The 25,383-nt window shown below is 38.8% G+C and overlaps 1 protein-coding gene across 9 annotated transcripts in view; it reads right to left on the reverse strand.

Moving 5' to 3' along the window:
• NFAT5 (nuclear factor of activated T cells 5) overlaps positions 1–25,383 on the reverse strand; it is a 191,083-nt gene that overhangs the window by 111,126 nt on the left and 54,574 nt on the right. For 2 of the 9 annotated variants that reach the window (XM_088830614.1, XM_088830613.1), the window contains exons 1-2: positions 4,152–4,186; positions 2,352–2,436 (exon numbers count right to left, since the gene is read on the reverse strand). The exons of 2 other annotated variants lie outside the window; for them this stretch is intronic. Coding sequence is in view for 3 of the 7 variants with exons in the window: in XM_088830606.1 (XP_088686732.1) it covers positions 2,383–2,436; positions 4,152–4,224 (127 nt within the window). In the remaining 4 variants the exon portion in view is untranslated. Of the gene's footprint in view, positions 1–2,351; positions 2,437–4,151; positions 4,455–25,383 lie in introns of those variants that run through there. 5 more of the 9 variants (XM_088830609.1, XM_088830611.1, XM_088830606.1 and 2 more) reach the window with 4 other exon arrangements.

Consider the following 25,383-nt stretch of genomic DNA (forward strand, 5'->3'; position numbering starts at 1 on the left):
GTGTTTACTATGTGCCAGGCTAAATCCTTTAAATGAATTTGCCTCAAATAATCTTAACAACACCTATGAAGATACTATTATTGTCCCCATTTAAAAAAAGAGAAAACAGAACACAGAAAGACTAAATGACTAAGCTGAGATCATACACAAATGTCGAACAAGGGTCTGAACCTAAGTCTGACCACATAACCTACAAATCTAGCATAGATTTTCTAATACACTTGAAGCAGTAACCTCCTGCTATATCTTGTTCAAATAAATTAGAATATGTATTTCCTGGAATAACAGAGTATTTTAAGAAGTAATATAAGAAATATCACTCTAATACAGAGGTCATTTATACATGAAATGATTATGATGTCTGATATTTGCTTTAATACAGCTTCAGGGAGGAGACAGGTTTAAGAAGAGTAGACATACTTTGATAATTGTTAAAGTCTGGTCATGGGTCTATGGGGCTTCATCATTTTATTCTATCCACTTTGTATATTCTTTAAAACTTCCACAATAAAAGGTTGAAAACAGAATAAACTCTTCTATCACACAAGCAAATAACTTTCTTTTGATACTTTGTATCAAAGATATAAAAGGACACGACAAACTTGATACTTACGCATTTTACAATTTATATATAATCTATAAAGGGTGATCATACTTTAAATAAGTGAATATCCTCTCAACCAAAATGAAAAATTACTAAAAGCATTTTGGTTAAACATATACATATTAAATTGCAGTTTGCATTTCAAAACATTTGCTTAAGTAATTAACACTCATATTTTTTTCTTTTCTTTCTCCTGCCTACAACACTCTAATTTGTTGCCCATATTTGTACAGACAAATATGACTTCACAACATGGTCACAAATTGAACATTACAAATAACAACAAATATGCTTCACTAAGAGACACTTCAGAAATTCCTTGCCTCAAATTGTAGTTGATCTGTATACTAATATATATCTATCGGGAGAAGGAAATGGCAACCCACTCCAGTATTCTTGCCTGGATAATCCCATGGACGGAGAAGCCTGGTTGGCTACTGTCCATGGGGTCGCAAAGAGTCAGGCACAACTGAGCGACTTCACTTATATATCAATGGACTTTTATAAGTATATATATAATAAATAATTTATTTGAGAATATTTTATGTGTTTTAAATTACAGTTAAGACAACTTGGCTGATACTAAAGGAACAAATACACAACATTTATTAAGCCAGACACTATACTAAGCACTTTCATACACATTAGCTCACTAAATTTAAGAGATTATATACATTTTAATAAAAGAATATTAAGACTTAGAGAAATAAAATCACTTGCCCAAGATCACAGAGCTAGTTATTAGCTAAATGGTATTCAAATTTAAGCTTACATACAAAACCCACTTTTTCCCTTGCTATATATACCAGGCTACCATATGGGAGGCAAAAACCTATACTCAAGTCAAACTTAAATATTTAGGGCCTTTTTTAAGTGGACCATAAAATGCTTAAGTTACGGGTTACATATATATTACAGTAGCAGCTTGGTTTCGGGTAAAAAGTACCAACTACAACACAAAAGCACTGTTTACTTTGTTACTGTATGACTCTCCCCCCTCCCCAAGTCTCTTAATTTCAACCTCAGGTTACTCATCATAAGGAAGTTAACATCCTTACAGTCCAATTCCCAGGGTTATAAGATTCAAAAATGACATATGTGAAATCACTTCAAAAACTACAAAAACAAAAGAATTAGTCCTTTTTTTTTGGTCTTAAAACACTGAAGGCAACACAGAATAAAGTTTTCTAAAGTAATTGTCAGCCGTTCGTGCTACAGTCTATTAACATTTCCAGAACTTTCTAAAACCTTTTCTTCTAAGCATAACTCAATCATTATCTCTATTACTTGGCTTTCCTCATCCTTAAAAATGATGCAACAGTAATGACATCAATGCTTTTGTAATAAATAATTAATATGCTATTCTGAAATGCTCAGCCTATAGAAGTTCTAAAATTTGACTTTTCAAACTAAACATGTGTTTGGTGTCACTCTTAGTTATACTCATTATCTTACTTAATGTTAGAGCCTTTTTATATTCAGTTTGCTTTGTAAAAAAAACTGAATCGAGATATGGAATTCTAAAGTAGAACACCCAACACATAATTTTAAGTTTTATGGGTTTTTTCCCCAAAGCTTCTCAAAACAGATACAATAGCTAACAAGGACATCAAACAGCAATAAAATCCACTGAAACATTCAGCTGCTCTAAAAGAAGGATCAGGCTCTTCAGGAGAAAACTACATTGTATGAGTTTGCAAAGTTTCTCATTTAAACTCCATTTTAGAGAAAGCCTCTGCATACTCACACAATATGCTTTAAAATGGCACTTTGCTGACCTTCCAATAGTCCAGCTCTATGAAAATTCTGTGATGGGTGTAACTTCAGAGAATCTGAAAAACACAAAAAGCATTAAGTACTTTTTATGCTGAATGACTAAAAAAAAAGCCAAGGATAGCATACATCTCTTATATAATTGTCACGTATTTTTAAGAGCTAAAGTCTGTATTTTATTCTCTGCAAAGGAAGGCTGAATTGCCTCTACACTGGTCTTCATGCTAAACTTAGATTTTAATAAAGCATTTGTTTCATGGAAAATTATCTGATGATTACTGCACAAATGATGTTAACGTCTTGACTATTTTTAACACCCAATTGTATCACATTAGCCCTCCTCTAAGGATCACCTCTAAATACCGTCTCTTCCTTCTGACACTCAAATTTACTATATTTTCAAGCTACTTCAGGTAATGTTGCCCGAAAAACATCCTACAGGATGGTGATTGCCAACTAAAGTCATCAGAGCAACAACAAGACAATGGCTACAGTCACTAAGCAGGACTCTACAAACGTCAGTCTATAAAGCCCAGTACCTTCCAGAGGAAACCATCGCACTCGGGATTCACTTAAGCGATTTAGATACAAGAAGTTGAAGATGAAGCAGCCCTTTTTGGAGGAGGTGGGATCAGCAGGTGGATACATCAAACCCAAAACTGAAAAAACCCTGAATTTCTCAGTAAAGAGTTCCACATTGCTATACATTTTTTTTTTAATACGTCAAAATAAATAGCCCGGGAATATCTTTTAGCCCCTCTCAATGGTTTAAAAAGTGAAGAGTGCAGTGAGAGAATTTTGGTTTGATAGCCCTTGCACAAGGAACCTGTTCTAACACATTCTTGTGTCCAGTATAGGAATTTAACCCCAGTAGAGATCAGCTCAAGTGTTAATATTTTATATTCCGGGAATCCCCTCCAAGCCTTAGCCAACAGAGTTTTAAAACTGGAAACTCTGTCCAATGCCCCTTCCCTGCAACAAGCCCCAGAACGGCAACGAAAGAGAAAATTCTGAAAGGACAGCGTCTGTGCCCTGAGCTGGTACCCCTGGGACAGGAGAGGAATAAAACTAATGCAGAGAGAGCACCCCTCTCTCCGTAAAACAGAGGGAGAAGTAATTAGAATGTCAGAGAGGTGGAAAGAGAGAAAAAAGAAAAGAAAATTCGGGCTCTTTCCAGCAATAAGATGACGAGGAAAGAAGGACGCCTGGTCGAGGGGGGCCGTCCCAACAAGGGGAGGGAGTGGACTAGGCCGAAGAGAGAGGGGGGAGAACCACGGCGCACAAACAACCTGGAGGGGGATAAAAATGGTGATCCTGCACCCAGAACCAGCTCCAGGCTACACTGCCCCTTTGGGGGCAACTTTGCTGGGGAGGGGGGTCCTGGTAAGAAGAGCCACGGCGCCCGGATCGCGGCGGCTCCGGTGCGGGGCCCAGTCCTGGGTGATCCCCAAGCCGGGGAGGCCGGGGCCGCCCGCTCGGGGAGAGGGGAGAGGCCCGCCACCGAGGGGCGCTCAGAGCCACCGGGGGCCGCAGAGACCCTGGGGCCGACGGCCTTTGGGCCCCGGGCGCCAGGCGGCTCCGCGGGGGAAGGGCCCCCCTCCTCTCGGGCCCCTTTCGCCACCACCCCCAGCCCCTCGGCCTCTGCTTACCACCCGTCCGAGACGGGCCATTCCGGCGGAGGCTCGGCCGCCCCCCGACCGGGACCCCTCCGGTTCCCCCTGGGTCGGGCCTCCCCGCCTCCCCCCCACACACCCCAGCCCCCAGCCTGACTCACCTCGCGAGTACAGGGACTTGGGCGACTCCAGGTCTAGGTCCGCGCTGAGCAATGAGATGAAGTCCGAGGGCATCGCAACTCGACCCAGCCCGGCCCGAGGGCAGCGGGAGGGGGGGAGCGGCGGTGGCGGCGGCACCTCCTCTCCGGGACCGCGGGCACCGAACCGGGGGCGGCAGGCGAGGGCGGCTGCCGCTGCCTCCTCCTCGAGGGCAGTGACTTCCACCGAGCCGCCGAACCGAGGAAACAGCGGCGGGGTGGAGGGGCAACTCCACGGGGACTAATTCCCGGCGAGCCAGGAGTGGGGGGTTCAGGTCGGGGGAAAGGGAGGGGGAGAGCCAACCGGTCCGTTTCGTGCTTCTCCTCAGCGAAAACTGACGGTGGCCGCCACCGCCGCCGCCGCTGACAGGAATCTGAGCCCCGCCTCCCGCGAGGCAATGCGCAGGCGCGGAGGGGGGCGCCCCAGAGCAGGGAACAGCCCAGGCGACTGCCGGAGGGCGGGGAGGCGCGCCACGGAACAGCATCAACAAGGGCCCCGCTTCCTGCTGCCGCGGCCCCGGGCGGCTGTTCACGGGCTGGGAAGCGGCCCCGCCTGGCGGGAGGGAGGGAGGGAGGCTGGGAGGTGTCCGCGCCTGGGGCCCCGGGGAGGGAAAAGGTATTTGCACCGACCTGGTGGCGGCAAGCCGGAGGCGGCCGGCCCAGCTCCAGTCTGAGCTCAGGAGGACACAAACCTAGGGGAGCCGAGGTGTCTCCGGGAAGAGGGGAGACATCCCGAGCGGGCAGGCATGGGGTCTCAGAGGGGAATAGAGTTTCGTCCCTTGGAGTTACCATCCCTTTGGGGTTTTCATAGCAATGTCTGAATTGAGTTGGCCAAAGTACTATCAAACTCATTTCTTAATTAGGAAATGGCAGACCATATCCTGAAAATCTCGAGTTATTGGTTGTTTTTAAATTAAAGCACCTTCTCTCCCATCTTTGCCCTTCCCCTTCTTTCTCTCCCACCCACCCCCAACTTTTACAGGCTGAAAAAAAAAAAATTTAAATCTCTCATTGTGCTGGGATGGCCGGGTGTTTTCAGAGTGCGAGATAAAAGTCAATTTAAAAACTGAGTCTTATGAATCTACATGACTGTTGTAGAGGGAAAAAAGCAAACTTAAAAACCATTTTTACAGTTTTTCTTTTTTATAACCTGTGGACTAGACAATAATGGAGAAAGGACACGTAATTGAGTTTTTGCTGTTCTATTCATGAGACCAAAAGTTTCCGTTGCAAAAACTGAAAATTCTCACATACACCACAGACCGTTTCCTGACTCTAATAGACTTCTGAGAAATTTTTAATCAAGTTATTAAAAATCAATCAAATCATATCAGTTGGAGTACAGGGTATGCTACATAGGAAATAATTTTACTCTTGTGTGGAATAGTAATGCCAGCAGCCACTGGGGCAATATTTTTAAGCTATTCGAGTTGGTTTAGTTTCTATTATTTACAAAGATAGTTACAAATCATAAAAAATTGGTCTGTTATATATATATATATATACACACACATATACATATATGTGTGTATACACATACATGCACACAGGATTTGTAGAACCTTTCCCCCAAGAACTTGAGCAAGAATTGGAGTGGTGGGGATAAGGGAGAAGCTCTAAGCAAAGGAGACCCCTGTGCAAGTGTCTCTGGGGTGGGGCCCTCTGCAAAGCTTTACCTGCAGACCTGGAATTTAAACTTGTGTCACCAGAGTCTACCTATCTTGCCATCTTTACATCTAAGTCAGGTTGCCCAATTCTCTTCACTGCCTTCTGTGTAGTAATCAACCCTGTGAACATTCTCTTCCTGTCAGAAAGAATGTTTTTCAGAGCCACCCCAAGATGGCAAAGCAGAACCAGAAATTATTCTCAAATATACATCACCACTGTACACTGTTGTAACAAGTCCCAACGGAAGTCCCTTCAAAACGGGCCAAAGTCCCATTCATTTGAGAGAGGAAGATTCAAACCCCACATTGCCCAACAGGCCAAGGCTTAGGCCAAAGCTTTTGAATCTAAGTGGGTGTGAACACCTGTTGGAGACCTCCCCACTCCATTAGTCCATATATAATGTGAGAAGAGGAAATTGCAAGGTGCCAGGCAGAACCCCAATACAAAAAAAAAAAAGTTGAGTGAGTCACTCTGAGCTTATCCCTCTCCCCCAGACCTACGTAATCATTCAACAAACTTAGGGTATAGGAAATCCCCATTGCTGTCCTGACCCTAGTTAAGAATTGGCAAGGCCTCTTCCTTCCCCTTTCCCTTAACATTTTTCTGCCTTTTTATGACTTTTTTCCTAGTACTGTGCTAAGCTTTGTTGTTAATCAGATTTTTCCTGATTGAGTAAAAGCAAAGTGAATAAGGGTCCCTCAAAAAGTAACTTGACCTCAACTGAATTCCAGGGATTCTTTGGGCTCAGGACCCACTCCATCAAGCCCTGCATCAAGCAGTGATTGTATCTAAACAAACATTTGAAAACTCAGTGGTTAACTCCACCTCCCATCCTTTCACAGAGAAACTTAAAAAACAAAACAAAAATGCTTAAATGGATAGTTTTCATGGTCATGCTTTGCAATACCATAGAGATGTAGATTTTCAGTGACTAAAAGTACAGATTTACTAGCAAACAGTGTTTGCTCTGCTCTGATCACAAAAATATAGGTTATTACCAAAAATAATTATCTGATCATTGTGTTTTTAGTAAATTACATGCACCATCAAGTTCCAATGGTATTTCCTTTTCTGGTCATTAATATCTCATTTGCTTTCCCTTTTATCTGATATTTGAAATAGTCTCATTTTATATTTTTAAAGCCACTCTATTACTAGACCACATTAGCACCCCCTTGGTGGTTCAGATTATAAAGAATATGCCTGCAATGCAGGAGACCCAGCTTCGATCCCTGGGTCGGAAAGATCCCCTGGAGAAGGAAATGACAACCCACTCCAGTATTCTTGCCTGGAGAATTCATTCCATGGACAGCGGAGCCTGGTGGGCTATAGTCTATGGGGTCGCAAAGAGTTGGACACAACTGAGTGACTAACACTTTCACCAGAACATACACCTTCATAAAACCTTTTCTATGCTCAACAGGAAGTAAATCTTTAAGCATATAAAATTTGGAAATTTCCTTTCACTGGAAATTACAATAGAATCATGGGAGAAAACATAAAGAAGACTTAATAGTTTGTAGAATTTCTTTACATTACTTCCCAACTGTTATATCATATTTCCTAGTTATTTGATTAAGATGTTCCCAGAAGCCCAGATTCAACTATAAGGTTGTGTAGATTATGCAATAGAGTGGCAGTTCTTACACTGACGGTGTGTTCTTTAACCCCTCCTGGACCTGTTTAGGCACCTTAGTGAATAGCTGGATCTGCTCTCACTGAAAGAGGTTCAAATATCAACCACTGAAAAGGAATTAAATAAACTCATACAGAATAGAGGCATGTGTTGTCACAAGATCTTCAGAATTTTCGTCATTCTAATACAATTAAGGCTTTAAAAATAATTTTAGTCACATGTATATTGTAGTGAACCTGCTAAACAAACACAAAATCTGAAAGGAAAATTTCCAAAGCAATTCAAGAAACAGACAAAAAAAGTTTAGACTGCAAATTATCTTTGCCCCACCTTGGGATCACTCCTTCATAATAATGGAGAATTGATAGTGGTGGGAAATAGCAGTGACAGCATTTGTGTTGAAACTGTAACCGAATTCTTATTTGATGATGTTTATGCATCAATTTTCACCCCTAGAACATGTTCTAGCAAATATTTCTGAAGGTGAAATTTTTTTCGATAGTTTAGACATGGAGTTTAGAATATTCTCACTTCTGATATCTTTCAAAGTGCACCTAAATCTGATAATCAGGCATCTCATTCACTTTGATGAAGTACTTTGGCATTTTATGAGTTGCTTGGTCTGGGTCAGAGTTTTCATTTGAAGACCCATGGAAACAAAAGTCTCTCAAGATTTAGAATGGTTGCAAGTCCGGAGATACTGTGCAATCTAGTTTGAATCCAGAGGATTTAGCAGTGAGGAAAGCGGTAAATGCCAGAGGAATTCAAAAGGTGGATCAGGGAGGAATAACTTAAATGGGAAAATAGAAATTCTTGAGCCCTTTAAACCAAGAAAGGAAGGAAGACACCTCTAGGTCATCCCATCCCAAGAGTAGGCAGGTTAGACTTGGGCAAACTGCTCAAGTCCTTATTCACACTGGCCTTGATACGACCACCTATCTTTGCCATGGTGCTCTTTCCACATCTAATTATAATATATATTGAGTCTAGCAGCTCCACCTTGGCCGTGATATTAGTTTGACCAAGAGTACAAATTAGAAGTGGTTTTACAATCTCCTATTATCCTCTCTCAATTCATGGAGTTTTAACCTGAGGTCCCTTGGTTTTCTTCAAGACATCTGTCATCTCCTTAAACTTGTATACAAATTTTTCTAAGTGTGTACCTACATATTTCTCTTTCGTTAGGATGAAAGTCTTTAACTTTCTACGTTTTTGGAAAAAGAAATATACTTAACCTGGAAAAAAATGAACATTCTTCTGTATGAATACTATCTATTCTTATGTCTTTCCACAAATGGGCTCTGGGAACTATGCTAAGTACAAGAAACACGAAGATTTTTACAAAGATGAATATGAGAAGTGTGTGTGTGTGTGTGTGCACGCGTGCACGCACTTAGTGGCTCACTCGTGTCCAACTCTTTGCAACCCCATGGACTGTAGCCCACCAGGTTCCTCTGTCCATGGGGATTCTCCAGGCAAGAATGCTGGAGTTGGGTTGCCCTCCTCCAGGGGATCTTCCCAATTTAGGGATCGAACCCAGGTCTCCCTCATTGCAGGTGTGGATTTTTCACTGTCTGAGCCACCAGGGAAGCCCTATGAGAAATTTACTCTCCGTCTAATTGAGGAGCTGACCTGTAAACAAGCTCACACTATGACAGGTGCTAAGCTAGAATTCTGTACAGGTATCTAGAAATGATTTATCCTTTTGCTTTCTTAGCTGATAGATGGGGAGAGGAAGGAATGCCACCTGGCATTCTTTCTTCTCCCTCTACTATCCTCCACAGCTGATATCTTCACTCCAACCCTAATTTTGTAAAGTGTTTAAGAGAGGCTAGATCATTGCTGAGCAAAGTTCTAACATACCAGTGTTTATATTGTGATGCATCACAGCTATTTTGTATTGATACAAGTAGTCCAAGAAATACCTGGGCTTCACTGGACTTTGTCAGTAGGTTGTCAAAGAAGCAGAGTGTCTTTTTCTCAGCTTTGCTGAGGATTGTGACTAAATACTTAGGTTAAGGATGCACTGAGAAAATAGTTGACTTGGTCATCCACATCTAAGCTCCAGAATTGAAGGGCTAAGCTGAAGTTATAGGATAAACTAGACTGCTTTGGAAGTAACATATTCCACCTGAGAAACATGTCTTTCAGCTGAATAAAGAAATGTGAACCGCTCTAGACATGGGGAAGTGACACAAAGGGATCTACCCACAGGTGTTAGGATCTAATTATAAAATATGAGGCTTAGAGAGAATATTCACTTATTTATTTATTCAGTTTCTCTACCTGCACAAATCCTACTTATCCTTCAAAGTCCAGCTCGGGTATTAGTTCATCTGTGAATCCATCCTGAACCATTCCAAGCAATATTAATTTTTCTCCCCTCTGGGTTCCCATAGCATTTTGCTCAAACTGTAGACAGAGAGCAATTAACATAGTGAATTACATTTTATGGGTCTCTCTCTAGTATATTGTGAACACTGCTTGTATAGTCTCTAAGAAGATCAAAATAGATAAAACACATCCTTGCCTTAAATAACTTATAATTGACTGTGAGCACATAATTTAGCACCAAGACAAAATGAAACAAACTCTCTAATAAGCTATTTATAGATATTTTAATAGGAATTTGATGCTGAGTAAGAGATGGATAGAATGAAAGGAAAAACAAAAGAAGAAAGAAAAGGACAGAGGTGAAAGGCCTTAAATGTTATGCCAAACATTTTGTTCTTTATCCTATAGGTACTGGGGAACCACTGAAGGTTTTTTGAGGAGGGAGATGACCTGCCCAGAGTTGTATTTTAAGAAAGTAACAGAGGCAGCAGTGTAGAGAGTAAATTGGCAGCTGAGAGGCTGGAAAGAGAACCCAGCCAAGATGAATAAGGCCTGAAAAAGAAGAGCCTGAAAAAAATGGAAGGAAGGCTTTGTGTACACAGTATGAAAGTAGAATCGGAAGAACCCAAAAATGCTTAAAAGATGAGTGAGGGAGACAGAAAAGTCTGAGGATATTCAAGAAAAGAAGGTAAAGGGACAAAGGTTTGAAATATCCACCAACAGTTTCTTCATCGTTGCAGCCCAAGAGCTTAACCTATCAAAAAAATAATATTTAATGAAGATACAAACACCATTAAATATGAACTACCCTCAAGAGACTTTACACTTTGTTTTCCAGAGCAGCAAAAACTCTAACCAGAAAAGAAATTATTCTATATTTACTTCTTACCAATAGGAAATCCAAGTAAACACAATTTGCTGAAACTCAGTAAAGGAGTAAACTGGCAAGAAACAAATCTATATGAACTTGCATTCCCAATTTTCACTCTAAACATACATCAGCATTAACACTGAAGCCTTTAAATGCTCACCTTCAGAGTAGCCATGTTTGGAAGAATTTCAAGAATCCTAGGGCTTCCCTGGTGGCTTACTGGTAAAGAATACACCTGCCAGAGTGGAAGATCCGGGTTCGATCTCTGATCTGGGAGGATCCCACATGCTGCGGAGCAACTAAGCCCTTGAGCCACAACTATTGAGCCTGTGCTCCACAAGAGAAGCCGCCACAACGAGAAGCCCTTGCACCACAGCTAGAGAGCAGAGAAAAAGAAGACCCAGCACAGTCATAAAGAAATAAATAAAATTATTACTTAGAAAAAGGATCCTAAAGGCCAACAATTTTGGGGGAAAAAGGAAATAAAAAGGCTTGTAGAAATAAAAAGCAACCACGATGTTTTTAAAGATTTTTAAAAGATGTTTTAAAGATGTTTTTAAAGCTTGCAAACATTCCATTCATGGAAGAGTTGGGTAATAATGGACTTAAGGTTTACTCTGTAAGGTCTGGACCGAGACGAAAGCATTTAAAAGTCAGGTAAAAAAGAAGGTGCGGGAACTCTGAACTGAGCCCTGACTGCCTGAACTGGAGCCCTAAGGAACAAATAGATCGTCTGCCCTTCATAGTTATCAAGTAAGTATCCTTCAGGGGGTGCAAGAGATAGGAAAAGGGGGAAAATTCAGAAAAAGAAAAACATGAGAGAAAAACCCATGGAGAGGTGATCCAGTGGATATCCCTCCAGAATGAGAAAGAAAGATATAATTTTTATTACTGCTCTTGAGCAGATTCACCCTAAGGTCCAAATCTGACTTTGTCTTCAGAGTTGGGGGCAATCTTTTGAGTTCTAATTGCTTCTAGATAAACTTGGTATTTTCTCTTCAGGGTTCACATATACATCAGTGGCCAAAAACTACCTAAAGAGCATGTGATCACATGATCCAAGGGAATATGGGACAGATCTGGATTTCTCATGGATGTGACGTATGCCTATTTAAGTCTAGCAGAGGGGATTTGATGAAGTGGCAAGTCAACTGAATTGGAACCAGGGGTCCTCCAAGTTCTATCCTCAGCACATACTAATCAGAGGATGTGCCCTTTTGGAATGCCTAGCAGGCAGGCACACTTCTCCTGAGTGGGGTGACTTTGCTCCATGGAGGAGATTTGGCTTGCCTCTGGACTTAATCGTGGGTGGGGTCAGGCTGGAGCAGCTGGCATCACCTTGCCACACAGAGGAAAGAGCCTGTCTGAGGTGGAGGGAACAGAGAAAGCATTGCCAAGAAGTGGAGAGAGGGGAAACAAAACAAAACCCAAAAAAGTCATTTGCGTTTCTGGAGGAAGCCATGCCTGACTTCAATGATTTGAACTGATGAATCCGTTTTTAAATTGTTTTCCATGGGAGGTATGGGATTAGGTATTCAGTCACTTCAAAGAGAGAAAGTCTTGACTTGATACACTCTGTCCTGGGTTATGGAACTTTCTTGGGCCTTTGTCTCCTCTCTGTGAAATAAATGGGTCAGATTATTTATCAGGCAGGCATTGTGTTTAGATGCTAGAACCATGTTGTGCAGGGCCACTCAAGATAGATGTGTCATGGTGGAGAGTTCTGAAAAACGTGGTCCACTGGAGAAGGGAATGGCAAACCACTCCAGTATCCTTGCCTCCAGAATCCCATGAACAGTGTGAAGAGGCAAAAAGCTAGGATACTGGAAGATTAGCCCCCCAGGTCAATAAGTGTCCAGTATGCTTCTGGGGAAGAGCAGAGAAATTGCTCCACAAAGAATGAAGAGACTGGGCCAAAGCAGAAACAACACTCGGTTGTGGATGTGTCTGGTGGTGAAAGTAAAGTCTGATGCTGTAAAGAACAATATTGCATAGGAACCTGGTATGTCAGGTCCATGAATCAAGGTAAATTGGACACGGTCAAGTAGGAGATGGCAAGAGTGAACATCGACCTCTTAGGAATTAATGAACTAAAATGGATGGGAACAGGAAAATTTAATTCAGATGACCATTATATCTACTGCTGTGGGCAAGGATACCTTAGAAGAATTGGAGTAGCCCTTATAAGCAACAAAAGAGTCTAAAATGCAGTACCTGGACGCAATCTCAAAAATGACAGAATTATTTCGGTTCACTTCCAAGGCAAACTATTCAGTATCACAGTAATCCAAGTCTATGCCCCAAGCACTGATGCTAAAGAAGCTGAAGCTGAACAGCTCTATGAAAGCCCACAAGACCTTCTAGAACTAACATGCAAAAAAGATGTCCTTTTCATCACAGGGGGCTGGAATGCAGAAGGAAGTCAAGAGATACCCGGAGTGACAGGCAAGTTTGGCCCTGGAGTATAAAAGGAAGCAGGGCAAAGGTTAAACAGAGTTTTGCCAAGGGAGCTCACTGATCATAGCAAACATTCTCTTCCAAAAACACAAGAGATGACTTCTACACATGGACATCACAAAGTGGTCAATTCTGAAATCAGACTGAATATACTTTTTGTAGCCAAAGATGGAGAAGTTCTACACAGTCAGCAAAAACAAGACCTGGAGCTGACTGTGGCTCAGATCATGAGCTCCGTATTGCAAAATTCAGACTTACACTGAAGAAAGTAGGGAAAACCACTAGGTCATTCAGGTATGACTTATATCATATCCCTTACTATTATACAGTAGAAGTGACAAATAGATTCAAGGGATCAGATCTGGTAGATAGAGTCCCTGAAGAACTATGGATGGAGGTTCATAACACTGTACAGGAGGCAGTGACTAAAACCATCCCAAAGAAAAAGAAATGCAAGAAGGCAAAGTGGTTGTCTGAGGAGGACTTACAGATAGCTGAGAAAAGAAGAGAAGTGAAAGGCAAAGGCAAAAAGGTAAGATATACCCAACTGAATGCAGTGCTGTAGAGAATAGCAAGGAGATAAGAAAGCCTTCTTAAATGAACAATGCAAAGAAAGAGAGGAAAACAATTGAACAGAAAGTTGAAAAAATTGAATTGAAAGTCTAGAGATCTCTTCAACAAAATTGGAGATACCAAGGGAACATTTCATGCAAAGATGGGCACAATAAAGAACAGAAATATCAAGAATGTAATAGAAGCAGAAGAGATTAAGAAGAGGTGACAAGAATACACAGAACCATACAAAAAAGGCCTTAATGGCCTGGATAACCATGATGGTGTGGCCACTCACCTAGAACCAGACATCCTGGAGTATGAAGTCAAGTGGGCCTTAGGAAGCATTACTACAAACAAAGTTAGTGGAGGTGATGGAATTCCAGCTGAGCTATTTCAAATCCTAAAATATGATTCTGTTAAAGTGCTGCACTCAATATGCCAGCAAATTTGGAAAACTCAGCAGTGGCCACAGGACTGGAAAAAGTCAGTTTTCATTCCAATTCCAAAGAAAGGCAATGACAAAGAACATTCAGACTACCATACAATTGTGCTCATTTCACATGCTATCAAAGCAATGCTCAAAATCCTTCAAACTAGGCTTCAGTAGAATGTGAACCGAGAACTTCCAAATATAAAAGCTGAATTTAGAAAAAGCAGAGGAACCAGAGATCAAATTGCCAACATTCATTGGATCACAGAGAAAGCAAGGCAGTTCCAGAAAAACATCTACTTCTGGTTCATTGACTATGCAAAAGCCTTTGACTGTGTGTATGGATAATTCTTCAAGAGAATTTTACCTTTCTCCTGAGAAACCTACATGCAGGTCAAGAACCTAAAGGCAGAACCTGACATGGAACAATGGACTGGTTCAAAACTAGGAAAATGGTACATCAAGGCTCTATACTGTCACCCTGCTTATTTAACTTCTATGCAGAGTACATCATGCAAAATGCCAGGCTGGATGAATCACAAGCTGGAATCAAGATTGTTGGGAGAAATATCAACAACCTCAGATATGCAGATGATACCATTCTAATGGCAGAAAGGGAAGAGAAACTGAAGAGCCTCTTGAGAAGGGTGAAAGAGGAGAGTGAAAAAGCTGGCTTAAAACACTGGTCCCATCACTTCACGGCAAATAGATGGGGAAAAGTGGAAACAGTGACAGATTTTTTCTTAGGCTCCAAAATCATTGTGGACAGTGACTGCAGCCATGAAATTAAAAAATGCTTGCTTCTTGGAAGAAAAGCTATGACAAAGCTAGGCAGCAGATTTAGCAAAGACCTGACTTTGCCAACAAACGTTCATATAGTCAAAACTATGATTTTTCCAGCAGTCATGTATGGATGTGAGAGTTGTCCCATAAAGAAGGCTGAGTGCCAAAGAACTGATGCTTTTGAATTGTGGTGCTGGAGAAGACTCTTGAGAGTCCTTTGGACAGCAAGGAGATCAAACCGATCAATCCTAACGGAAAAACCATGCATATTCATTGGAAGGACTGATGCTGAAGCTGAAGCTCCAATAGTCTGGTCATCTGATGTGAAAAACTGACTTGTTGGGAAAATCCCTGATGCTTGGAAAGAATGAAGTCAGGAGAAGAGGGTGACCGAGAATGAGATGGTTGGATGGCATTATCAACTAAATGGACATGAGTTTGAGCAAACTCCAAGAGACAGTGAACAACAGGGAAGCCTGGTATGCTGCAGTCCATGGGGTAGAAAAGAGTCAGATATGACTTAGTGATTGAACAACATACCCAGTGGCTCATAGACTTTATTTTTCTCATGCAATGAGTCTGGATTAGGCAATCTAGGACTAGTCTTGAAGTCCTGCAATGCCATCAGTCACACAGGCTTTCTTCTCTGCCAGAGTTTGAGATTTGGGCTCTTGTTCATATGTTTGCAAGATGACTGTCACCTCTAGGCATCCTGTCTGCATTCTAGGTGAAAGGCAAATGGAAAGATGAAGGGTAAAAAGAGCAATTCTGATCCCTGGAACACCCACACAGTGGCTTCTACTTACATATCATTGGCCAGGGTGGTGTCACATGATCATCTCAGCTCAAAGAAGCCTGGGAATTGTGTAGGTACACTAGATGGCTACATTGATGCTCTGAATTCAGTTGTGGGTCAGTTGGCAAGGAAGAGGGGGAGAACAGATGTTTGGTAGACAATTACAAATGACCGCAGCACCTTCCACGGACTTTATAAAAACAAAGGTAACCTCCCTCTCCGAAATTCTGTCATTCTAATCTTCTGTTTCATTTTGCCCATTTCTTTCCTTTTTCTTTTTCGGCTGTGCCTCGAAACTTGTGCAATCTTAGTTCCCATCAACCAGGGATTGAACCCACAGGCTTGGCAGTGAACGTGCAGAGTTCTAACCACTGGACCACCAGGGCATTCCCCCTAATCTTTTCCTAATGAAAAAGAAGTAAATATTTTGTGGAAAGGGAGCACATTTTTAAAATCTCAAATTTTGGAGAAGTAGCAGTACATCTCATAAATGAAAAGACCATAGGTCCATGTGAGCTATCAGATTATTAGTCAGAAACCCTTTACGTTGACTTTCTCTTTTGTGAAACTTCAACTTTTTAATTTCACTCTTCAGGAAGCCTGTTCCCACTCATCTCCACTATTCTGATGTCTCCTTTAATTGAACTAAGTTCTCTAGTTTTTCCTCCTAGTTTCCAGTATGTACTTCTCAAATGACTTAGAGCCTCATCGTTCTCTCTCCAACTAAATTGTAAACTTATAAAGAACAAAGCACAACACTTAGCACAATGTAGGATGTGTAGAGAGCAATCGATAATGGCCAAGCAATGGCTGGATAAATGAATAATTGAAATCTGAATTTCTGTTTCTTTTCTCTCCTCAGAACTCCTGTCCTCAATGCATGCTTGTTAACTGACTATATCTCAGAGTCATTACCAAGGCAATTTGTATCCTGGGAAACCAGCTTTAGAAAGTCTTTGGTTTTCTACTTTTAAATGTCTCTGGCACTGTACATTCAGGTCAGCCCCAGGAGTCAGCAATCTGATCACCTCCCTTCACTTAAGTGTTTCATCTGTATCTTTACCTTCGCCTCCTCCCACCACCGTTGCAACTGGCAGGATCTTCGTTACCTGACCAGGGATCAAATCTCGGCCCACGCAGTAAAAGCACAGAGTCCTAACCACTAGAGCACCAGGAAATTCCCTATACTCTAACCATTTTAACAGATTTGAAGGTTTTACCTTGAAGAAATTCTTATATCTAAACTCAATTCTGTACATAGCCATTTCCTTCCCCTACACTCTTAAAGTTGACAGAATATAGAAGTAAATCACATGTTCACTAATACTTTATAAAGGCCTGAGGAAAAGTTATATGGAGGTTTTATACTGCAAAAACAATATGTGCTCAATGTAAAAAAAATAGCAAAAATATAAATAAGATAATAATTAACAACTAGTCAAAAACTAAACCACGACCTAGAGAAGATCAAATTTTTAATGTATATTTGCATTATATATACAAGAATTGGCTGTACCATGTATAATATTATCCTGCCTTCTTGACATATCCTGCCTTCTGTGGACGTCAGTACACATCAACAAATATTCTTAATAATGTGTGATGGCAGAGAAGTACTTAACTGTAGAATCTATCTTAATTAGCCAATCATCTACTTTTGTCATTTAGTTTACTTCCTTTTTTTGAAAACCTTTGTAAATATGGAACACTTATTCTATGAACTTTTATTGTTATTGTTCAGGAAAAGTATCTCTATACTATGATCTTAAGTGCAACAAACAAGAGTATATGGACAAAGGCTGAAAGATAGTAGGCAACAATAAGAATGAACTGAGATGAACATCCTTGTAGCTAATCTGTGTTTATAGCCTTATCTTAACTGTTTTCCTTGGAGATATATATATCCCTCCATAAGCTTTAGTTTGATGAGCAGTAAGGAAAAAAATGTATGAAATGAGAGAATGAAGCAAGTCCATAGTAGTTTTTCACCATTATTTTGGGACCTAAAATGCATTTGGCTTGCAGGTTCCAGGGCTTACTCAGCATAACATAATGCAATGATTTTAAAATATTTTCCTGTGGCTCAACACCTGGAAATCTGAGCTCTCTGCAAAACACTGCAGAAATGCTGATGGGGAAACTTAAAATCACAAGACGCATAACTTCATGCTACGTCAGAAACCATCTACTCCAGCATCTTGTACAGACAAGCAAGAGGTATCCATTTAAGAAAAACACATAAGAGAAAGATTTATAACTGAGAAAGTTTGGCCCATTAATTAATTATTGTTCTACTCTAAACCGAAAAATGGCTGGCATTATCTGATCTGGTGGAGCTCAAAAACTATTAGTGCACATGGAAAAGCAGAATAGTTTGTTTTGAGTCTCTACTCTGCCACTTAGTAAATACATAAATCTCTTAATCACTCTGAAACCTCAATCTTTTCTTCTGCAAAATGGGCTTATAATAGTACCTTTGCCATTCACAGAGTTATTTTAGGGAAAAAAATGAGCTAAGTTGTGAGAAACTGCTTTGTGAAGTATAATTCTGTAACACAAATATTACTGGTAATGGTTATTATAATTAATGAAGTGTTGAAAAATTCAGACATTCCTAGAACTGAGTTTGTCACAAAGACTGGACAGCATAAATACAATCCTAAATATAAGAATTTAATGATTTGAGAGTACTCTATATCAAAACTGTCATCAAATAAATACAGAAACAAATACTTAAACCAGCCTTTAAAAGATGAGGTTAAAAAATTCCCTCCAGTTCTAAAAGTTCTTTTATTCTGTGACTCAAGTGGGAAGGAACATTTATTCTATGAACTTTTATTGTTATCGTTCAGTAAGTGTCTCTATACCATAATCATAAGTGCAAAAAAACAAGAGTATATGGACAAGGGCTGAAAGATAGTAAGCAACAATAAGAATATTTGCACCTAGATGGCAGCTTTACAGATTTTTCTTTTTAAAATTCCCCTTGATCATATTACATCATTTCAAATAAAATTTTAAATGTACAAAAAATAAAGTCTTTCCTTTTTGTCTTATCGTTTTCTTTTCTATTTCTTAAAGTTTATAATCACATGGGCAAAGTGATTTAAAGAAATGTATCTCAAGTTAACAGTTCTTAGAGTTCTATGTCCCTTAATCAGTTTATTCTTTTCCAACTTACAAAATATTTATAATTAGGCCGAAAACATATTTCTAATATATGTTCTAGAATAATAAAATCAATCTTCCTACCCTGGTTTGAAACAAGTCACAAGATAAATAAATGTTATAGGTGAGATGGAAAGAATATTTTAAAGGAGACAAACTTATGGTCATCTCAATCAACGTAGAAAAAAACACTGTGTAATATTTATTACTCAGTCATGATGCAAAAAAGAAAAAAACAATAAACAACAACAATAAAAACTCCAAGCAAACTAGGAATAAAAAGGAATTTCTTTTATCCAATAAATGTTTAAGACAAGTTTACCTGCAAATGACAAAACAAAAACAGTGGGTAAAACAAGAATTTATTTCTTACTCATGTGAATATGGACAATTCTGGCTAGCATGACAGCTCCATGATCATCAAAAGATCAGCTATCAAGAAGGTAAACCTGGGAATTCCCTGGTGGTCCAGTGTCTAAGACTCCGAGTTTCTACTGCAGGAGTGTGGGTTTGATCCCTGGTTGGGGAGCTAAGATCTTGCATGCCTCACAACCAAAAAATTAGTTAATTTTAAAAGCTCACATACTTAAAAAAAAAGAGAGAAAAAGGTAAAGCTCTCAACAGAAATGAGGAGGAAAGGGAAAGGAAAGAGCATTCCCCCTTCCCTTTAAGGATATGGACCACGTCGATCATACATTCTTGGCCGAAGCTTAGAGAGGACCATATCTTGTAACTGCAAGGGAGGCTGAGAAATACAGTATGCATTTTGTGTAGCTATTTGATCAGCTAAAAATCTGGGGTCCTATCACTGTAAGAAGAATAAAACAGATAATGAGAGATAACTATATACCAAAAATCTACAGCAAATTTACAGCAAACACCATGGTTAATGTTGAAAAATTATAAGCATTTCAATAAAATAAGAAACAAGACAAGCTTTCCTCTCTGTGCTGCTATTCAACATTGTTCTAGAAGTCCTAACCAATGCAATAAGAAAAAAATAAATAAGAGGAATAAAGATTCAAAAATAATACAGAAAAATCTTTGCTATTTGCAGTTGAAATGGTTTTCTATGTAGGAAGTCCAAGAAAAACATTCAAACAGTTCAGCAACTTGCTAGTAAAAACAACATCCAAGAATCAAAAGCTTTGGTAATGACGAAAAATACAATAAGAGCAACGAAAACTATGAGATATCCATGAAAAAACAGACAAAAATGGACAAGACCTTTAAGGAGAAATTTACAAAATATTATTGAAGGATATAAAAAATGACTTAGGTAAAAAGAGACTATACTTTGTTAGTGAATAGAAGGACTCAAAATTAACCTGCAAATTCATTAGTTTACAATGTCAGTCTAGAAATTCATCATAATAATCAAAATTCCAAAAGGACATTTTATGGCTCTTGATAAACAGATCTTAAATTTCACATGAAAGAACATAATACCCAAAATAGCCAAGATAATTTTGAGGAGAAAAAATATGGAGGAGGGATCTCGACTTACCAGATAAGAAAAATTTATCATAAAGCCATATTTTAAAAAAACAATTTGAGACTGGTTTAAGGATAGACAAACAGATTAAAGGGAAAAAGGCCCAGAAACAGCTGAAATACATATGGAAACTTGGCATAAAATAGAAATCACATTATAAATCAGTGGTAAAAGATTAAAAACTCAATAAATGATGCTGGGACAATTAGCTACTTACACAAAAACAAAATAAATTTGTTTCCTACCTTACACTAGATAAAAAGAAATTCCAAGGGAATTTAAAAGTTTTAAGGTAAAAAAGTAACTTGCAAAAATTGTTAGGAGAGAACAAGTAATATCTTTGTGACACCAAAATAGGGAAAGATTTTCTACACAAGACTCAAAAGTACAAAAATAAACAAAAGCATCTGATGCTATTAACATTTTAAATATCTGCCCAGATCATAATATACCATAGAAAGTATCAAAGGATGTTTACCAACTGAAGATATTGACAACTCAACACAACAAAAAAATAAATGACCCAATAAAAGATTAATACACTGAATACATATAAATTCCAGCAAATCATTTGAAGAAAACAAATGTGTGTGTGCGTTAATCAGTGTCACATGCTCAATCGTGTCTGACTCTTTGCAATCCCATGAACTGTAGCTCACCAGGGTTCTGTCCATGGAGTAGCACATTTTAAAAAATAGCCAAAGGTTGTAAACAAGAAATTCATCAAAGAGAATCCTGGATAGTCAATAAATATATGAGAAAATGCTCAACCTTACCAGTAACGAGAGGAATTAAAATAACAATTAAATACCTTTAGGAGTACAAAAACTAATAGACATTACATTCTGAAATGGCTTTAGATTTACAGAAAATCTGAGAAAACAGAGTTTCCATGTACCTCACGACCAGGTTCCCTGTATGTTGATATGTGTGGTATATTTGTTACAATTAATGACACATCATTATTCATTGAAGTCCCAGATTTTCTTAGTTTACCTAACACCCTTTTTGTGTTCCAGGATCTCTGATCCAGGACCTTTACATGTGGTCCTCATGTCTCCTTAGAATTCTCTTGGCTGTGACATTTTCTCAGACTTTCCTTATTTTTGATAACCTCAGCAGTTTTGAGGAACACTGCACAGATACAGTGTGGGACTCCTCTATTCGAATTTGTCTGATATTATTCGTGCGATTACATTGAGGCAATGAATTTCTTAAAGGAAGACCACGGAGTTAAAATGCCACTTTCATCACATCATATCAAGCATACATACAATCAACACACCTGGCTAAAGAGTAGAAACATTTAGGGACCTTAAAATTCAAAATATAATCAGACAAAAAGTAAATGAGAACTTTCATACACTGTGAATCCTAGTGGAAACAAATTGACAAAACAAAACTTATACAAATCCCTAACTTTGTGTAGAAATTTGGCAACAATGTTTGGAAAGTAGGACATCTCTATACTCTTGACTTAGCAATTCCCCCTCTAGATCTGATCAATTTTCACTCATGTATATAAGCATGCAATAACATGCTTATTGCAATGTTATTTGTAATATTGAAAAAACTAGAAAGTGAGAATAGATGTCATCATTTAAGACCCTGGATCTACTAGTGTTGAAGCTTGATCAGCTCTCTCCTGCAACCCAGAGTTTTTCACTTACACAGCCAAATAAAAGTCCATCTTAAGCCTGTTTGAATTGATTTTTCTGTCACTTGAAAGCTAATTGAGACCTAACTGATACACCTAAATATTACTGTCAAGTACCTCAGAATCCATGCCTAGTTTTCTTTTAAAAAAGGAAAAAGGCAACAGCTATTAAGCCAAGCCTAAATGCCTAGACTCTAGACCCTAAGAGGATAATTAAACCACAATAACCAACATCTCTGGGGTTTACAGTGTATAAACTATTCCAGACAGGTCTTACTCAAAGTGCAAAATCAATAAAGGAAAGACATGAAATAAAAATAATACTTGAAATTGAAGAAAATATTTTTATGAAGTGATGTCTTACAAAGTTTGACATTCATGTCATCAAAGTAAAGTTTTTTATTTTAAAATAGGAAATATTTCAAATGTGCAGGAAATAGTTGCCATATATCCATCACCTACATGTAACAAATTCAACTTTTCCCTATATTTCTTCATAATTTTTAGAAAGACAAAAGACATTACACATAATGTAGAAGTCTTTCTCATCCTTTTTTACCTTTTTCTACCCCTACAGTAGGCACTATTCTGAAGTTGGAGTGTATCATCCTGTGCTTGGTTATGTACTTTTACTACATATATTTATCTCGTTCAAATTTGCATTTTCTTATTATTAATGAGTTTGAGCATCTTTTCAGATATTTACTAATAAATGTCCTCTTCTGTTTATTTCCTTTGTTACTTTTATTTCATTCAGGTGGCATGTCTTTTGTTATAGTCTTTCATATAGTCTGGATAAAAACTTGTTGGTTATGTGTGTTGCAAGTATCTCCTCCTCCCTATCTATAGCTGGTCTTTGCCTTGGTTTATGGTGTCTCAAGAACATCTGAATGACCTCAGACTTGAAAGCCAAGTCTTGGGTAAGGTGGGCTCCATCCATTAGAGATTTGCTCCTAGGTCACAAAATTCTGCCCAATATATGAATGGACAACTGCCTCTAAAATAACTAAAGAAAGCGCTTTGTTACAGGATCAATAATCTGAAAGGCTCTGAGAACTTTCTGAGAATCTGAGAATTAGTACATGGTTGTCAATACATATTCTAATTTATGCCAGCATTCTTTTATCACAGATTTTTTGGAGTAGTCAACTAAACTTCCTTGAGTGAATTAAGTTTTCTTGAGTAGACACAAAAAGAAGGTCCCCAATTCAGATGCTTCTATGTAATATGAGGGAGTCATATCTTAAACTAATACTCAAAATGTGTTCCACACAGGACATTACTTTTTGGGGATGTTTATAGATGTAAATGGAACAAGAGAGTTTTGTGATCAAATATGTGGGAAATGTTGGGTTAAAATTCTTTTTACTTTGGACTTTTTTTTTTAACTTCTTCACTTTTGATATCTTACTGTGCACTGTGAATCAAGGGCTAGCTGGAATAGACAGGGTTTCCCAAACTCTTTTGACCACAGAACATTTTTTCCATGGATTAATTTTCAGCCATTAAGATTGATTAAGCAGGATCAAGCTTTCATTTTAAAGGATAAGGAGATAGCAATAATAAGAATAGAATAAACTAATGCCATCTGCAGCAACATGGATGGACCTGGAGATTGTCATACTGAATGAACTAAACTCAGATAAAGACAAACATCGTATGATATTGCTTATATGTGGAATCTTAAAAAAGGGTACAAATGAACTTACATGCAAAACAGAAACAGAGTTACAGCTGTAGAAAACAAACTTATGGTTACCAGGGGGCAAGAAGGGAAGAGGGATAAACTGGAAGGTTGGAATTAACATACATACTACTATGTATAAAACAGGTAGTTTCCTCACTAGTAAGTGAGAACCTACTTACTATATAGCATAGGGAATGCTACTCAAATACTCCATAATGCTTATGTGGGAAAAGAATCCAAAAAAGAGTGGATATCTGTATATGTACCACTGATTCACTATGCTCCACACCCAAAACTAATGCAACATTGTAAATCAATCACATCCCAACTTTAAAACGTTTTCATTATAAAGAATAAAGAGATAATAATAACAGCTGTCAGTTCCTTAGTGTTTGCAACATTGGCGGTCCCACATTATTATCTCATGTCCTTGTCACAACAACCTAGAGATACATATTATTATGATCTGTGTTATATGAGAAAAGTGAGGTTCAAAGGGGTCAGGTGTCTGGCTGAAGGTCACAGAGTAGTTGGAATGGAACCTCATTCAATAGCTGGAGGGCTCTCAGTGCTGGGGAGAAACGGCAGGTAGCACGTGTGCCAGGCACAGGGTGAATTCTCAATATTCCTATTATTGTTAACTCTCATCAACCATCCACTCTGAGGCAGGTACTATTATTGTGTCCATTTTGCAGATGAGGGAACTAAGGTTTTATTCTCCTATCCTGCTCAGGATTCCCATGCCTCAAGGTGGATGTTAAGATGCAGAACAACGGTTATAGAACCAGTACTGATACCTCAAAACAACACTCTATGTCACCAATTTTTATAACCTATAAACAGGAATACATTAAAAAAAAACTACTCAAAAGAATACCATATATTGTTCATATAAAATTTATGTAAGTATTTCTGTATGTATACACACACATATTCAAAAATAAACTGGAAGGGAAAATCCCAGCCTCATGATATGGGATGGTGGTTAAATCAGCCTTTAGCTCTATCTTCAGTGTTTCTTTTTTCTTCAAACAAACAAACAAAACAAAGATTGGTAGCAAACATTAAAAAATGTTCATGGTTATTCCTGAGTCAGAGGTGAGAACATAGGTCTGATTTTTATCTTGTTACTCTGCATTTTTTTTGAAATGTCTCAAACTATAAAAGAATTTCTAAAGAAAAATGGGAAGGAACTACACCAAAATAGTAATAGTGATCATCCTTTCATTCTTCCTTCTGCTTTTCTATCATAATTTCCAAACTTTTGTAATAAGCACATCTATACTGGGAGGGAAATTACCACATCATTTTTGTCTTGTTCTAAAGTTTTGTTTCTAGCAGACATGATCCTAATATCTGGAGGTAAGTTCAGTATAAAATCAACACCAAGCTATCATCTTATGCATTTTTATATGCACTCTTATTAATATAATCCCAAGGACTGAGTAGCTACAACTAAATAGAAAAAGTCTATACTGTGTTAATACTCTTCCTAACTCAGATCAGTAGGTGAAAGCCCTCTCAGTGAGCTTGGAGCCACGAGGACATGAGTCATGGACATGATGTCAATGTCTATTGAATCTTTAATTTCTAAGGAATATAATATATATTTGCCTGCACATGTGGGTATTCTGATATCCTGAATTGTGGTTACTGCCC

This window comes from Moschus berezovskii, chromosome 22 (assembly GCF_049115385.1).
Source record: "Moschus berezovskii isolate FMDL1 chromosome 22, NW_MosBer_1.0, whole genome shotgun sequence".
Classification (NCBI taxonomy): domain Eukaryota; kingdom Metazoa; phylum Chordata; class Mammalia; order Artiodactyla; family Moschidae; genus Moschus; species Moschus berezovskii.